Here is an 18,067-nt window from a genome sequence, read left to right as displayed (position 1 = left end):
TTTTAAGGAAAACATTTATTGAATATCTAATCATAAAAGATCAGTTTTATTCATTGGATGAATAAAAAACTAAAACTTGAGGAATTTTTTAAATAAACAAAAAAGCCTTAATTAAAAGTACTTTGTGAAGTTTTCCTTTTAATAGAATGCTTCCATTCATCCTAGTATACATTAAATTCCTTTCAGTCTTATTTTGGCTGGAAAAGTATGTTTCCAACTAGACTTTACTTCTCAAGCCTAAATTCTGCTATTGGTGGAGTTTAAAGACTGGTGACTATGAATAACATTTTTTTAAAAATCTAAAAAGTACTTCTTCCTTTCTTTGCCTATGTCAACCAGAATCTCAGAACCACATACAATAAATTAAACAACAAATAGAAAAGTAGACAATGATGTTGGATTTTTCTCAGCCCTGATTACAGCTAGCCAGAGACCCCAGGTAACAGCATGAGCTTGATGGGGGAAGAAGAAGAAGAAAGAAATACTAATCTAGATATGACAGATCTCTGGAGAAAATTTAAAAAGGACAAAAAGGAATACACCTTTTTCCAGCAGTATATGGCATCTACACAAAAATTAACCATGAATTAGGGCATAAAAACCTCACAGTCAACCACAAAAAGGCAGAAATAATAAATTCTTCCTTTTCAGACAATGCAATAAAAATTATATTCAGTAAAGTATCAGGGAAAGACAGACTAAAAATTAATTGAAAATTAAATAATCTAATTCTAAAGAATGAGTGTGTCAAACAACAATTCACAGAAATAATGCATAATTTCATCCAAGAGAATATCAACAATGAGACAACATACCAACACCTATGGGATGAAGCCAAAGCAGTTCTTAAGAGAATGTTTTCTATCTCTAAATAGGAAGAAGAAATATTGCAATGATTCTAATAGGTCCAAGGATTCACTAAATAGAAACCCCACTTGAGTGGGCTAAGCAGTACTTCAGAAAAAGATTGCAAGAAAAGAATGGAGGGAGTTAGATTGCAAGATAATTGTAACATTTAGGGAGGCTATCTTCCTCCAGCATGAGAGCCGCCAATAAATTATGTCAGAAAGTGGGATAACTGTTCTTCTCCTAATAGGCTCCAGATCCTAGATAGTCTCATCTAATATGAAGGCTACTGCCATATGAAGGTATGTCTAAGCACACTCGGTATATGTAGAATGCATGCCTATATATAAATAATCAAACACCTTGAAAAGTAGAATTAATCAAATAGAAAAAGATATAAAAGCTAACTAAAGAAAATCATACATTAAACATTAGAATGAGGCAAATGGAAGCTAATGATTCTATGAGACATCAAAAATCAAACAAAATAAAAAGAATGAAAAAATGGAAGAAAATGTAAAATACCACACTAGGAAAACAGCCAACCTGAAAAAGAGATCTAGGAGAGACAATTTCAAAATTATTGGTCCACCTGAAGGCCATGATCAAAAAAAAAAAAGAGCCTAAATAGCATTCTTCAAGAGAACATCAAGAAAAACTGCCCTAATATACTAGAACCAGAGGGGGAAATAGTCACTGAAAGAAAGAATCCAACAATCACCTCAAGAAAGAGATCCCACAAGGAAAACCCCAAGGAACATTGTTGCAAAATTCCTCAACTATAATCTCAAGTGAAAAATATTGCAAGCTGCTAGACAAAACAATTCAAATATCAAGGAGAAATAGTCAGCATTACCTAGTATCTGACAGCTTCTACAATAAAGAATTGAAAGACCTAGAATACCATATTATGGAAAGCAAAGGACCTGGGATTACAGCCAAGAATTAACTATCTAGTGACACTGGGCATCATCTTTCAGGGGAAGATATGGATCTTCAATGAAGTAAGAGACTTTCAATCATTTCTACTCAAAAAAACAGAACTAAACAGAAAATCTGATCTTCAAACACAGGATTCAAAAGAAGCATAGAAAGATAAACAGGGAGGAACACACACATATATGTGTGTGTATGTATATATATATATATATATAAAATATGCATATATGCATATATGTGTATATATATTTAAAGGCTAAACTGTTTACATCCCTAGATAAATAACTCTTGAAAACTATATCCGTTATTGGGGCAGTTAGAGGGGACAGATATAAATGGAGGGTGTGGATATGAATGTATTTTAATGTAATGATATCAAAGAAAAGGACCTTAAGGGGTAAAAAAGAAATATTGTACTGGGAGAAGAGGAAAAGGGAAGTAAAATGGGATAAATTAGATCACATGAAGAAGTACACAAAATACAATACACTTTGTATTACAATAGAGGGAAATAAGGGAGCAAGACAAGCATTGTTTGAAGCTTAATCTCATCAGTTTTGGGTCAAAGAGGGAATAACATAATTACTCAGTTGGGTATAGAAATTTATCTTTATAAAGAAGTAGAAAGAAAAAGAGGAAAGAAAAGGGAGGATATAAATAGAAGGGAGGGCAGAAACTCTAAGCAGAAAGTGCTTAAGACAGCTCTGAGGTGTACCACCTCAGAGAGGTGAAAGAAGAGAGGGCAGGTGGGGGAAGGGTAGGTTAGAAACAAAACTATTAAGGACAAAGTGAGAAGAGAGAGCAAAAGCATATACAGGGGAGAAAACAGTATAGAGAGAAATACAGAACTGGTAATCATAACTGTGAATGTGAATGGGATAAACTCTCCCATAAAATGTAAATTAATAGTAGAGTACAATATGTTTTTTACAAGAAACACATTTGACACAAAGAGACACATACAGAGTTAGAGTAAAAGGCAGAAGTAGAATTTATTATGCTTATGCCAAAGCAAAAAAAAAAAAAAAAAAAAAAAAAAAAAAAAAAAAAAAAAAAGCAGAGGTAGCAGTTGTGATCTCAAATAAAGCAAAAAAGTAAAAATAAATCTAATTTAAAAGGATACCATAGACAATGAAATGGTATCAATACTAAATGTATATATATCAAGTGGTAACGCATCCAAATTCTTAGACAAGTTAAGCCAGTTACACAAAGAAATATATAGCAAAGCTATATTGGGGAGGACCTCAACCTCCCCTCTCAGAATTAAATCTAACCACAAAATAAACAAAAAAGAAACTAGGGAGGTTAACAGAATCCTAGAAAACTTAGATATGATAAGACTCTGGAGAAAACTTAATAGGGACAGAAAGGAATACACATTTTTTTCAGCAGTACATGGCACCTACACAAAAACTGACCACGTAAATAAAATCCTCACAATTAAATGCAGACAGGGAGAAATAGTAAATACTTCTTTTTCAGACCATGATGCAATAAGAATTACATTTAAAAAGGGCCAGGAAATGACATACTAAAAACCAATGGGAAATTTAAAAATCTAGTCCTAAAGAATGTCACACAATAAATCATAGAAACAATCCATAATTTCATCCCATAGTTTTATAGTCCTTTGGCATAGTTCCAAATTGCTCTGAGGAATGGTTAGACCATTTCACAATTCCACCAACAATGCATTAATGTCCCAGTTTTCCCACATCCCCTCCAACATTTGTCATTATCTTTTCCTGTCATCTTAGCCAATTTGAGGGACATGAGGTGGTACACCTCAGAGCTGTCTTAATTCACATTTCTCTAGTCAGTTGTGATTAGAGCATTTTTTATAATTATAAATGGCTTTAATTTCATTATCTGAAAATTGTTCATATCCTTTGATTATTTGTCAACTGGGGAATGACTTGTATTCTTATAAATTTGACACAGCTCTTTATATATTTTAGAAATGAGGCCTTTAACAGAAACACTAGCTATAAACATTTTCCCCTGCTTTGTACTTCCCTTTTAATCTTGTTTGTGTTGGTTTTATTTGTGCAAAATATTTTTAATTTAATGTAATCCAAAGGACTATAAAACTGTGCCTACCTTTTGACCCAGCAATACCATTACTGGGTCTGTATCTCAAAGAAATCATAAAGGAGGGAAAAGGACCCACATGTGCAAAAATATTTGTAGCAGCTCTTTTTGTAGTGGCAAAGAAGTAGAAGTTGAAGGGATGAACACTAATTGGGAAATGGCTGAAAAAGTTGTAGCATATTAATGTAATGGAATATTATTGTTCTATAATAAATGATGAGCTGGCTGATTTTAGATTTATATGAGTTGATGCTGAGTGAAGTGAGCAAAAGCAGGGGAACATGGTATACAGTAACATCAAGATTATGTGATAATAGACTTATAGAGACTTACCTCTTCTCAGAAATGCAATGATCCAAGACAATTCCAATAGACTTGGGATAGAAAATGTCATCCACATACAGAGAGAGAAATATGGATACCAAATGCAGACTGAAGCATACTATTTTCACCTTGTTTGTTGTGGCTTTTCCCTTTTGTTCTGACTTTTCTTTTGCAACATAACTAATAAGGTAATAGGTTTAAAATGATTGTACGTATATAATTTATATCAGATTACTTGCTGTCTTGGGGAGGAAGGAGGGGAGGGAAAAAAGGGGGGGGGAATTCAAAATCTTACAAAAATGAATGTGACACCTATCTTGCCATGTAATTTGGAAAAATAAAATACAATTGAGAAAAAAAGATGAGTAGATTTGGGGGGAAAGATGCTGAGTTCAATTTGGGACATGTTGAGTTAAATATGTCAATGGGACATCCAGTTTGAGATTCCAATGGGCAGTTGGAAATTCAAGACTAGAAGTCAGGAGAAAGATTAGGGCTGAACAAGTAGATCTGAAAATCATTTGAATAGAGAAAATCAAAACCAGGAGAGCTAATGAGATCGTCAGGTAAATTAACATAGAAGGAGCAGAGAAAAAGGGTCCAGTCAGAGTCTTAGGGGACACCAACAGCTAACAGATATCATGTTGACGAAGATCCAGACAAAAAGACAGAAAAAAGTCTGTAATGATGTAATCATACTGAGGTATTTAAAGGCTGAGAGGACTGGAAATAGAGACATTCCAGGCTGATTCTGAGATCCTCCAGATAGCTAACCCAGACATTACAGTACTCCACCTCTAGCATCTTTCTATCCCTGTGCAAAAATTACAGAGAACTCAGAATTTGCCATATGGATGAAATCTTAATGGGGATTTTCCATGGATCCCAATACTATGACTGATCCAGGACTCAGACTCCAACATACAGTTCCTTTTCACTTCAAGGCTCAACACTGAGCCAAGGCACAATGGCTTTACCACTCGTGCTAAGCCTTACACCAAACTAATGCTCATTCTCTATCTGAGATTTTTTTTTCCAACTACAATCTCTATTTCACCATTCCCAGAGTTTAGTTACTATCACTTTCACTTCTTAACTCTTAAGTTAAATATGCCTTAAATAAGCCTAGAGCACAAAAAAAGCTACAAGTACCTGTGTCCACACAGCGTTGGAGGCATGGCTATTTCATCAACTTTGGAATTCTTAGACTCATTCAGAGTTATTTTCTTTTCTTCAAATTATAGGCAACTATGATCAGCTATTAAAGGATGTACAAGTCATTAGGAAATTGGGTCTTAACTAGTCTCAAGAACTCTCTGGTTTTTTTTTATAACCCTATATGTTTTACTATGTGTATTTAATAACATTCTAGGAAGTCATCCATAGGCTTCACAAATCTCCAAAGGGGTCCATGGTACAAAACTTGTCTGAATCTCAAGTTCTAAAGAGTTCAGCAACTTTTTCTTATTTTTATTAATCCATCATCCCTTGCTTCTCTAACGTATAAATGAGGCAGATATTATCTTTGGGTAACATCTCCCCAGATCTACTAACCTTCATATCACAAGCTTTCTATCTTGACCCTGAATGTCTTTTAGAAGTTTCTTTACTGGTTCCTTAGAGCTAAGTAGAGATTAGTTTAGTCATGTTGGGAATGCTATCATAGAGGCTGGTTCATAATTCAACCATAGAGGTTGAATCAAGCTCATATATCAGAAATTAGATTAGATAACCCCTGAGGTTTCTTTTATCTATGGTGCTATACAATTACGTAAGTTTAGATACTTCATTGAAAAGATAGACTAAAAACCACTGTGAAAGCTCTTGTCCTGGTGGTATAATGGGATCATCCAAAGTCCATCCAGGTCAAACCAAAAGGCAGAATAGGCCTGAGAACAGGCTCAAAAAACAATTCTCAGTGTTTATCACATTAGAATGACACAGGATTCAGGAGTGAGAGAACAAACTACCTAGAGTTCTGGACAAAGCATTAGGCAGAGCCAGACGGATTAGAGTCCCAGAGACACGTCTGGCTCTCCGTCCCCATACAAGCTTTCAACAAAGCTTCAAGACTCAGAACATCCACTTAGTCAGGACATCTCTGTCTCTGTAAGACATGGTTACTGGGAAGGCTGGGCCCATTCACCAGAACAACAAGGATAACTCGGAGCAGGAAACAAGGACAATGGCCAAGTAGATACAGGCAGATGGCAATATATCCCATTTGCCTCTTCAATATAGAGAACTGGTCAATGAATCCATGATGGTAGACTGTCAAGATGACATACTAAGTTAATCTAGAGTACTTTGGGCTGGAAGTTGGGATATGGGTTAGTTCTGCTTTGAATTTTCAGACCTCATTTAATTTTTATAGTAATTAGTTTTTCCCCAGCAAGAGATTTTAATAATCCCTGCCCTCAATTTCTTCACAGAAATATTGAGAGGAAAAGAAATGAGACCACCATCAGAAAAGTCTATTTGCAGGAGTTATTTTTTATCATTCTTACTCTGGGTCATGTACCCAACAAAACAGTACAGAGAAAACCATCAACCCTTCCCCCAGAAGACCAAGAATCAGAGTTATTTGTAGATTTAATGGTGAAACGACTTTCACAGGAACAAAATAAGATTAGATGACTTTCATCTAACTCCATCAGAATTGCCTGATTAAGCTTCCACTCTGATCCACATACTGAATTGTATCAATTATGCAAAAGTTACAAAAGTTTTGCTTCCTCCAAGAAAATTGCTTCTTCTCTTTAATATTCAGTTTTCACTCCCCATGGCCCTCCCTCCCTCTCTCAAATTAGGCTGCAGCTGCAACCCAAACCCAAAATAAAGTGCCCAGATGTATATTCTTTTCTGTGCTGCTTCAAAATCTCTATTTTTCTGTCTCCTCCCACCCTCAACCTACTTAGCAGTGATTCCTTCAAGGCTCAGAAATTATACAGCTCATAACTCATAGGGAAAGAGATAAGGAAATATGCTATCTACTTCTTCCTGGGGAGTTAGGGCCACAGATGTTGAATCAAATTCCAAATGGTCCAAGATGCTTCTCTGAGACTCTGGGAGGCAGGACTCGGGTTCTGGCAGGAACTCAAGGTCTGATTTGGCAAGGAGCTCATCTTGGGAACCAGTCTTGGCATCCAGCGTGAGCGAGGTCGTTATGGAACAGTTTTGGGTTCCACTGCCTTTGGCATCCTGGGATCCTGGATCAAATGGAAGCAGGGATTAGTGAATTATGAAAAGAAATCTCTTCCAAATCAAAACCCCCAACAGCCAGAAGGCAGTGCGGTGTAAAGGAAAGAGTGTTAAATTAGGAGGCTTGGGTTCTAGACCTCGCTCCACTACTAGATTTTGGTGTGATGACAGCAAAGTCACTTGGCTTCAAGTGCACCATCACTTTGCAGTGCATACCTTTCTTGCCTACAGCCCTAAGCTTTATCCAAGGCTCAGCTCATGGACCATCTTCCATGGGAAGGATTTTTTTGTTGAGTTACCCTAGACAAGTCATAACTTCTTAGCATGAATTTTCTCATTCATAAAGACTGTTGTAAGGATCAAATGAGATTATGCAAATATAGAGATTTTCAAAAATTACAATGCTATACAAATGCAGGCTATTATTTCCTAAGTCCAAGATGTTAGTCCACTGGCTTCCTCCTCAGATTATTACTCATATACTTAACTGTTTACAAGTTATAGGCAGGTTCCTTAAAGATGTATGTGTGTGTGTGTGTGTGTGTGTGTGTGTGTGTGTGTGTGTGTATTCAGTTGTCCTAATAATGTCCAACTCTTTGGAACACCATTTTGGGGTTTTGACAAAGATACTGGGGTGATATGTCATTTCCTCCTCCAGCTCATTTTATAAATGAGAAAACTGAGGAAGGAAGGGTTAAGTGACAGATTCTCACTGCTATTAAGTGTCCAAAGACAGATTTTAACTCAGGAAGATTTTTCTGATAACCAACCCACTCTTTATTTTCTGCAGCACCTACTGGTCCTCCTTATAGATAAGAACTGTCTTTTTATTACTAGTGCAGAGAGTCAGCCTAATATAGTAAATAGAAAGAGACTCAAAGCCAGAAAAATCATGGTTCAACTCCTACCTTAGACCTACTTGGGCAAGTGATTTAACCTTTTAGTACTACAGGCTAGAAGTGTCAAACATAAATCCAAAAATATTCCTGAATTATCACTGATTCTCAATTAATGCAACTGGGAAACTTTTAAAACAAATTAAAATATAATAGAACATATAATGTTATTATGTAAGGTTTTTTGTTGATGATTTTGTTTCTTGATGAGGCAATTGGAGTTAAGTTACTTGCCCAGGATCACATAGTTAGGAAGTGTTAAGTGTCTGAGGCCAGATTTGAAATTGGGTGCTCCTAACTTCAGGGCTGGTGCTCTACCCACTGTGCCATCTAGCACCCCTATTAAGTAAGGTTTTTAAAGGTAATATGTGATAGCCTGGATCCTGAATCCAGTTTACTGGTCCTGGTCTGAGTGACTTACCATTGCTCTAGGCTACTCACTGAAACTAAGTTGCAGAGAAGGTACCAACCTGTGTTGGTGGATGGAGCTTCCTTATCTAGAAGATCCCTACTTTAATAGAATCAGGATCAGACCCTCTTCCTCTCCCTAGTGAACAGCACACTGCCTTGAACACAATAGGTTCTTGTTTCTTGGACCAGATATGTGAAAATGTCCAAACATCTATGATTTCATCAGTGCGATACTCCCTCCACTAATATAAATCTCTCACTATTCCTGGATTATTTTTCGTGAGTTGCTATGACCAAAAAAATAAAATAATAATAATTAAAAAACAATCATCACCTTGTGGCCGGGGCCATGTGAAAAGTCAGGTTCCATGGAGGAAGACTGGTCTCCAGATAAGACACCAGATGCTAACCCCATCTTTAGGAGTCTGTCCAATTTGGCAGAAACTTGTGTTCTAGTGCCCTAGAATTCTAAATCTCAAGTCACCTCCACACCCTAATAAATACAGAGAACTTTCAGGACATATGCATGCAAATATAACAGATTTATCTCATGAATATTCACGACGATCTTTAAATAATCCATTATTTCTACTTTCTAGGAGATTGACGCTCTAAAAAAGACAAAGATTTTCCTTAGATCTTAGCAGCCCAAAGCTAGAATTCAAATCTTCTGATTTTGTCTCTGGAATTACACTCACCCAACACATGCATACATACACAGACTTCCCTCCACCCAAACCTCAGGGCCCTTCTCTGCTTTGGACAGATGCTAGAAGTGAGAACCAAGTTCTCCATACGGGAAAAGCTCAGATTCTCCTTTCTTTCCCAGTGTACCATGGCAAATCCTTGTCTAAACAACCCTCAGAGATGTCCCACCTTGCTCTCCAAGCCATCGGTCAGTGTGAGCACCCAGCAGAAAAGGCATCTCATCTTCTACTTCAGATTCTGACACTGATCTGAAATTATGATCAAAAAACAAAAAGAATCCATTTGTGAATTTTTATTCATTAACAACACAGATACATTTGGGCTGTCCTTTTTGAAGGGGAATTAAATTTTCCAGTCAAAAGAAACGAAAGGAAGATGAAGAGTAGACAAATCAGAAGGCAGAATATTACTTGCAAGAAAAAGAAAGAAAGAAAGAAAGACTATAATAATAGTTCTCTATTATTTGAATATTACATCCATTTTCTAAATTATCCATGATTTTTTTTTAATCCTTGGCTGACTTATCATCCAAAACATTCCCCCTACAGCCCTTCCCACGTCCCAGCTGCTGTGTGCTCAGAGAATGCAAACTAATTTTTATATCAGGCAAAGCAAAAAGATAATTAGGAAAGGAAAACTGTTAAAAAAAAAAAAACACCCATCTACAGAAAAATTAAACTTTACTATTTAGTATTTTGGATTATCCGTACTCTATTTACCATTTGTATGCATAATGTGACGTTTTACATTCCTGCACTATGCCCAAGCAAAACTTGTCCAAGAATTTAGGTGACCAGGAAATAGGTATAAAGCTAAATGAAGATTTGCTTGGAAGTATGTAACTACACATGCAGGGATAAATACACAGGTGTTTGTACCTGGTATCCAGCAGGACATCGGAAGGCTCATGTGTGTTCTTCAGTAGCTGCGCTTGAGACACGGCTTCCCCAGGACAAAGCCCTGCCAGACTCGGCCATTTCCCTCCTGTTGAGGTCTCTAAAGGAAAGGCTGGTGGCAAGAGCAAAGGCCATGGCAGAGAAGGGTTTGTTCCACAGGAGCGAACAGGAATATCAGAGAGATTCAGATCCTGAGGCAGCGGGGCTGAATCTGAAAGGCCTTTCCAAAAAACATCACAGTCAATACCACATAAGAGAATAGCCTCGATTCTCTGGATACCCCTTTGAGTCAGAGACCCACTTTCCACTGAGCTCAGGCCCCAGGAAAAAATCCTGTCCTGACAGGAAATATATCAAATCCCTTCATGGTCTTTGTTTCTGTGAGAGTCAGAAAATTTAAGAGACTTGCCCCTACATCACAAAGCTTCAACCCAACAAGATTCCCAAATGCAAGTCATCAAAGCCTTATTATACTCTGCACCTGGGAGGAACCAAAAGAACAAAACTAGTCAGCAGCTATAAGAAACCTTCAGTTGAGCCTGATATCATACATACAGGGGGAAATAGGGAGGGGCACCTGGATATCAGATCTGTAGTCAGAGGATGGGAGTTGGAATACACACTCTTCACCCTGATGGTATGACCAGGGATCAGCCATTCACCTCATCCTCTCAGGCCCAACTAGATGGTCTTGCAGATGCCTGGCTATGCTAAATCCTCAGAGCTTACTACCTGAGGGGATCAGGTTGTGAGGACAAAAAGGCAGAGAGTTTATATCTGAATTTATGTCTGATTCTTGAGGCAATAGGGAGTTATTAGAATTCACTGACCAGGGCGGGGATGACTTGGTTAAATTTCCTATTTAGAAAGATTCATTGGATAGCTAAATCAAAGATGGTTTATTTAAGTAGGGAGAGGTAAGGCAGGAAAACCAAGCATAAGGCTACTGCTATAATTCAGGAATGAGGTGATAAGGGCCTTCACAGAGTGATGACAGTATCAGAGCAAATATATTTATTGTTCCTCATTCATTTCAATCATGTCCAACACTTTGTAACCCCATTAAGAATTTTCTTAGCAAAGACAATGGAGTGTTTGGCCATTTCCTTCTCCAACTCATTTTACACATGAGGAAACTGAGGCAAGTAGGATAAGGTCACATTGCTAAGAAGTGTCTGGGATTGGACTTAAACTTAGGAAAATGAGTCTAAGTCCAGGCCTGGCACTCTATTTATTGAACCAGCTGGCTAGTCCTGCAAATATATTATCAAGGTAAAATTAACAGGACTTGGCAACAGATTAGCTATTGAGGAGAAATAAAGGTTTGAGAAATTAAGAATAATACCTGGGCTTCATGGCTAGGTGACTGAGAGGATGGGGGAAGAGGCTTTAAAAGAGAAAGATACTAAGCTCACTTTTAAACAGATTGAATTTAATATGTCTATAGGGCAACCATTTCCAGATGTCCACTAAAGAATTGGAAATGTGAGAGTAGAGTTATGGATGGGGAAAAATCATCACTAAAAATCATCAGCAAAGAGATGATAATAATTGAAGCTATGGGGGTTAATAAGATAACCAACTGAAACATTATAAAGGGAGACACAAGATGGACCAGAAAAGATCTGGGGAATTGAGACAGCTAGGTATTGAAGTGGTTAGAGCTCCAGCCCTGAAGTCAGGAAGACCTGAGTTCAAATTTGACCTCAGACATTTAACACTTCCTGGCTATGTGACCCTGAGCAAGTCACGACCCCAATTGCCTCAGGGGAAAAAAATCTGTGGAACAATCACTTGGATGAAGATCCAACCTGAGAAAGAATGGTCAGATGGAGGAAGAACTAGGATAGAATAGTGCAATAGAAACCTAGAGACTGAAGTATCAAGGAAAAGATGTTCCACATTGTCAAAGGCTAAAGAGAGAGATCAAGAAGGAAGAGGATTGAAAAAAGACCATTAAGTTTAGCACTTAAGAGATCACTTAACTCTGAAAAGAGCAGTTTTGTTGAAAAATGGATGTGGCTACAAGCCAGACTAGAGTTAAAAAGAGAATGTGAGAAAAGGAAGTAGAGGCATCAGCTACAGAGGGACTTTTGAAAGAATTTAGTCACAAAAGGAAGAAGAAATATGGGACAACAGAGAATACAGACAATAGGTAGTTCAGATCAAGGAACAGTTTTTTGAGAATGGGGAGACATAGGCAGGTTTGTAGGCTATAAGAAAGAAGGAAGTAGACAAAGAAAGAATGAAATGAGAAAGTGAAGATGATGGAGGGAGCAGTCTGCCAGAAAAGACACTACAATCCAATTATTCAATAAACATTTATTAAGCAATTTCTATGGGCCAAGCACTGGGTGAAGTACTGGGGATATAATTAATATTATATTGTATATTAACATTGTACAATAATCTTATGTATTGTACAATTAATATGGGGAGAGGAGAAACAAGAGGGTATCTGGTTCCAGACTGAATGGCAGATGTAAAGTACAGTGAATCCATAAAAGCTTAAACAAAAAAGAGGAACCCGGGAAGATTTTCCTACTTTTGATAGGGAAGTTGATAGGTATCTATATTTTTAAAAATCTACGTGAAAGTATAGAAAGGAGAACACAGAATAAGATTAGTACTATAAATAAACAAACAAAAAACCCCTGTGTTTTCAATGCCCCAAAAGCTCCAGACCTAGGCTTTGTTTTAATTTTCCCTGGTCCAAGATATTCAGGTCAATCTATTGAAGGATTTATATTGGGAACATAGTAGCAACTTGAAGGCAATTGGGGGGATAATCAGGTTTACTTTATAACCAGCTCTATTAGAATATATCTTCATGGTCAGTAGAGAATGGGCATTGAATTTCTAGCCACCGCACAGGTCATGTGCCAAAAGGAAGTAGAGGCATCAATTATGGATGAACTTTTGAAAGAATTTAGCCAAAAAAGGAAGAAGAGATATGGGACAATAGCTAGTTCAGATCAAGGCACAGTTTTTTTGAGAATGGAGAGACATGGGCAGGTTTGTAGGCTATAGGAAAGAAGGAAGTAGACAAAAAGAATAAAATGAGAGAGAGAGTGAAGATAATGGAAGGAGGAAGCAGTTGAAAGGAAAAGGTTTCCCATAGACTTAGCTCCTGACTTACCTTTTTCAAAAACAGAATATGTGCCTTCCAAGGCTTTATCCACAGGCTCACCCAACGTCAGTGCTGGTTTACGAGTTTCCACAGCAGTGGCCGGGCAACCTAGTGATCCCCTTTGTCTGACCAATGAAAGATACTCTAAATTTATGACTGATCCAAAATAAATTTTCTAACAGAATTTCCAATTTGCCTAGAACTGTGAAGAACAGACCACAGTATGGAGTCTAGAAAAAAGCTCTACAGCTAACATAGGTACATTCAGTACATATGTGGTGTTTTCTACCACATGGTCCCCCTCTTATCCACATCCCTAGCCATGTAAAGGGGCCCAAACTTGAAATTACATTACAGCCTGTAGAAATGATCCAATCATTTCCAATTCCTCCTCCACTACACACAGCAAGAGCTGTCTAAAATACAAAACATAGCTTATGTTCACATGGTCATAAGCCTCTCTACTTCTAGCTAAGCTGGTCTTTGAACAAAAGACTCCACATTCAAAGAATCTTCAGACTAGAAGGTCATGCTTTTCAGTTGGTTGACATAAAACATGAAAAACCAGAATCACCTCCCTATACAGGCAAGGGATTCAAAGAGAACTTTGTGAAAGATTTATTTAGTAATTTGTACTTAACAAACTATCTTCAAATCTCTCAAAAGAGTGGATGTAGGTAAAAGTAAAATTTTCAAGTCACAAAAGTAAGTACATGTGCAAGGCTAAGGCTTCTGGCTCCCAATCTAGAGTCCTTTCCACTATATTACAAATTAATCTGAAAAGGCATAATAGTGCATTGGAATTTCATCAGCTTTATAAATGTGTTGAAAGGCATGATGACATAATGGATATAGCCTCAAAGCAGGAAGACCTGGGTTGAAGTCCTGCCTCTGATACATATTAATAGGTGACTAAGCAAGTCAATTCACCTCTTAGCTCCTCAGACAACTAACCCTATAAATTGCAGAAAAGGCACCAACCTGCTTTTGGTAGAGACATTTATCATAACCATTGAAATCACCTGTCCAGTCCCCATTCTTTTAAATAAGTTACATTATCCTGGAATGAGGGGAAGGGGGAGGGAGGAAGGAAACAAAGAAAAACGTTATTAAATGCTGAAATATTAACCTGGATGTATCAAAGGTTCTCATCTCTGGAATCTGCTTTCTGGTATTTGGAATCAACACATTCTTCTGCCACTTCTGACATACCTCCTCCGAAGGAGCGAGAATCTGTAATTTAAACATTCATGCACAGAGCCAACACCCCCAGCAGGACCTTGGCAATGGGAGTAGGAAACAGCAAGATCCTCTGAAATGAAGTCTTTTTGGAATATATGCAGAATCTACAGGAAGATTTCCACACAGAGGGAAAGTGGAAACATTCTGCAATTTGAAAGAAATGATGTGTTGGTCCCTGGGCATCAGCCATGATGATAAATTGTAATTTAATAATCAGGACTGAAGATTCAAACCCTAAAAACACATCATTCCTCTCCTGATGCAGAGAGGCCTAGCTCCCCATATTGGGACACATCACACAGCAATTATAAACTCACGGTGCTCTGTTCTTCTGTGGGCACAAGAGTCCGAGCAAGCTTTAGATACTGAACAGCCATCTCCAGGATGGAGGCCATGTCCTCTCGACGACCTTCAAACTTGGGCAGCAGGATCCGGAGCCGCTCACAACTTACAGAGATCCGTTTCCTGTTTTATACCCAAGCACAAGCATCCCCATCCCCATATAAAGAAATAATCCGTGTTTGAGTCTCATTCCTCTGGGCAAATAACTGAGACATACAAATGGAAATACGAATATTTATAACTTGATAGTGCTCAGTTCACTTGGTCCTACAGGGTATGATGCTGTTTTAGTTTTGTGGGTCTGAGTCAGTTAGCTCCATTACATGTCCAAAGAATGACTCCTTAACCTTGACCACAAATTAAACACCCTAACCTTGTATTTTGGGGATTGGTTAGTCTAGATCTGAGGTCCTCAAACTTTTTAAACAGAGGCCCAGTTCACCTCAGACTGTGGGAGGCCGGACTATAGTATAAACAAAAACTCACACTCTGTCTCCGCCCCTTGGCCCATTTGCTATAACCCGTGGGCCGCTTAAGGCCGCATCTGGCCCACAGGCTGTAGTTTGAGGACCCCTGGTCTAGACCTATGATTTCCTCAGTATTGGGAGTTCCCTTGGAGCAAATTCCCTCAATCACTGAAGATAAGTAACTGTTTTGTAACCTGTCATCCCAGTGAGTTGCCCAGGAGCATGAAGATGTTAGATGACTTGCTCAGGGTCCTATAGCCGATATATTAGTGCCAGGATTTAATGGAGGTCTCCTTTAGGCTAGTTTACTATCTTCTACACCATGAGTCCTAATTCGCTATTATGTAATTAATAGGGGAACTATGTAGTCAATAAAAAGGGTAGATTCCCTCCCTTCTCCAAGATAGTCAAGGAATCCTCTAGGACACTCCTACGAGGCTTCTTTAAACACCAGAATTTCCAAATACCCAGACGTAGCCATTCAGACCCAACAAGTGATTACTTCAGGAAAAAATTTCAAGGACTTTAACCATTTGTCAATTCTAAAACTGGTGGAAGAAAGTTAAAATTATCAATTGACTGCCATTCTACAGTTTGAAAAAAACTGAGGCAAAGCCACCAGCGAACAGTTATGTGTGGGAGGTAGGACCAGGACAAAGAAGGCGGGGAGCGCCGACGTCTCGGTGCCTCTGGGTGCTAGCGGTCCCGTTAATAGAGCACCACCCACTCATCCTCCTCATCTTCAAGTCCAGGATTGCGGAGACTTTTTGAAATCCCTGGTGTCTCCTAATCTGTGAGCTAATCCTTTTGGCAAAGAAGATAAAAATCCGTTCTCCTGTCTGCTTAAGACACAGTCAAAGAGTAGAATTTCTATATTTTCTCCTCCCTAAGGGACCTGGCGGGGATGACTGATAAATTGACCCAAGGCTGTTCTCTGGCCCTCCCCCTGCACAAGGGCGAGCCCTCACCTTCTTTCTCTCTCAGTGATAGCATTCTGCTTTCGGATCTGTACCTGGGCAACAGTGAACGCCTCCGCCATCTCCGGGGCCGCTCCGGAGCCCCCCGCGCCCTCTGAGGCGCAGACCCTGGCCCGCGGGGAGCTGGGAAGAGGAGCCAGGGAGAAGAAGAGGAAAGGGAAAAACACAAACAGCGCCATTAAAACTGCCCGCTTAGACCCCGAGTTAGGCTATGGAGCCCCGGGAGGCTAACAGCCAGACCCCCAAATAGGGTAAGTCTGTAGCTTTTTGGTGTGAGGCGATGGCCGTAGATTAATCACCTCAAGCGTCCAGAGTGACCTCCTCCTCTCCCAGGCTCTATGTAAACCCTCCCTTCACTTCCTCTCCCCCACCCCGCCCTGTTTCCCGTGCCTACCCATCCTGCCACCTTCCCGCCCCTTCCCCAAGTGCACTGAGGGAGGAAGAATGGGGGTCGGGGGTGAGCACTAGCAGCTAGCTATCTGAGGTTAGGGACAGGGCACTGAGGTAACAGTATCTGGGAGAAGGCTCGCTATCTGGAATGGCCGCCCTGCAGGCTAAGCAAGCGGGAGCTTGGGGGGCAACAGATGTTGGGGGTCGAGCCAAAGGGCAGAGCTCTGCTTGGGCGGAGGAATGGGAGAGGGGCGAAATCCCCGTGCTGCTTCCCTATCCTTATCCCAGGAGCTGAAGCTTCCCTCCACCTTTGCTTCCACACCTGTGCCCAGCAGAGGAGGGGTCCCTGGGCTCTCCCGGGCCGAAAGGCCCTTGGCTGGAGTCCGGGTCCCAGGAGTCCATGGCTCAAGCTAGCTACGGCCCAGCCGTCCTATATCTCCTCTCCCTCGTCCCACGCGGCCCTCTCCTCCCCGGACCGCAGTGAGAAACACGGCCCTCCCCCCGCGCGAGCAACGCAGTCTCCCATCCCCACGCGCACCACGTGCTCCCCCTCTCCACGCACGCCACAGGCCCCTGCCCACTCCCCGGCCGGCTGCGGACACGTGGCCCGCGGCCGGAGCCTTCCGCGTGGTCCCGGGAGGCAAGTCTCCAGGTTTTTTAATAGGCTAGTAGAAAGTTGAGGAGGGGCCAGGGTACCGGGGACGCAGGCCTGGGGCAGAGACTGTGGGGGTGCGTGGGAAGGGGAGCGTCTTCTTGGAGAAAAAAGCAAAATCAAATCGCGAGTGAAGTGAGGGGGAAGAAAAAGGGGGCAATCGGTATGTTGAGGGAGGTCTGGGGCTCTCGACCTATAGAGGAGCTGGATTGTAGACAGGCAAGGTTTCAGAGTGTGAGCCTTAAATTCCTTTTTTTTTTTTTTCTTTTTTGAATATTTCATTTTCCCCCAATTACATCTAAAAGTGGTTTTTAAGATTTTTTTTTTTAATTTTGAGTTCCAAATTCTTTCCCTCCCTTTCTTTGTCGGGCTTCCTAAGTCAGTAAGCAGTTTGCTATGGGTTCTACATCCGCAGTCATGCAAAATCCTATTTCCATATTAGTCATATTGTGAAAGAAAACACATCTTTCTTTAAATTCTTAAAAATTCCTAGTGAGTGATTAATCTACTTGCTCTATACTTGTCCCAGATAATCCAGGGAGAGGACTAGAA

At 39.7% G+C, this 18,067-nt stretch overlaps 1 protein-coding gene across 2 annotated transcripts; it reads right to left on the bottom strand.

The window, feature by feature from the left end:
- Positions 1-6,680: 6,680 nt before the first annotated feature.
- On the bottom strand, positions 6,681-17,338 carry SOHLH1 (spermatogenesis and oogenesis specific basic helix-loop-helix 1). Of its 2 annotated transcripts, none has more exons than XM_074294128.1 (8): positions 17,172-17,338; positions 16,509-16,596; positions 15,005-15,152; positions 14,575-14,678; positions 13,455-13,570; positions 10,298-10,535; positions 9,588-9,667; positions 6,681-7,412 (listed from the first exon to the last, which is right to left on the bottom strand). In XM_074294128.1, exons 1-8 carry the CDS (start codon positions 17,263-17,265, stop codon positions 7,156-7,158), a joined length of 1,125 nt encoding a protein of 374 aa, XP_074150229.1. In that variant the 5' UTR covers positions 17,266-17,338; the 3' UTR covers positions 6,681-7,155. The 2 variants fall into 2 exon arrangements, with proteins under 2 accessions (XP_074150229.1, XP_074150227.1); XM_074294126.1 differs by having other exon boundaries at positions 16,465-16,596; positions 17,186-17,336.
- Between the last annotated feature and the right edge of the window lie 729 nt (positions 17,339-18,067).

The sequence above is a fragment of the Sminthopsis crassicaudata genome, chromosome 2 (assembly GCF_048593235.1).
Source record: "Sminthopsis crassicaudata isolate SCR6 chromosome 2, ASM4859323v1, whole genome shotgun sequence".
NCBI classification, from domain to species: Eukaryota; Metazoa; Chordata; class Mammalia; order Dasyuromorphia; family Dasyuridae; genus Sminthopsis; species Sminthopsis crassicaudata.
This window is presented reverse-complemented; position numbering and strand designations above follow the sequence as displayed.

Coding starts and splice junctions, on each gene's coding strand:
- SOHLH1 (XM_074294126.1), bottom strand. CDS start 17,265: ATGGACTCCTGGGACCCGGACTCCAGCCAAGGGCCTTTCGGCCCGGGA. Junction 16,597..17,185: donor CCCTCCTCTGCTGGGCACAG/GTGTGGAAGCAA, acceptor TCCTCTTCCCAG/CTCCCCGCGGGCCAGGGTCT. Junction 13,571..14,574: donor AGAACCTTTGATACATCCAG/GTTAATATTTCA, acceptor TTCATTGGTCAG/ACAAAGGGGATCACTAGGTT.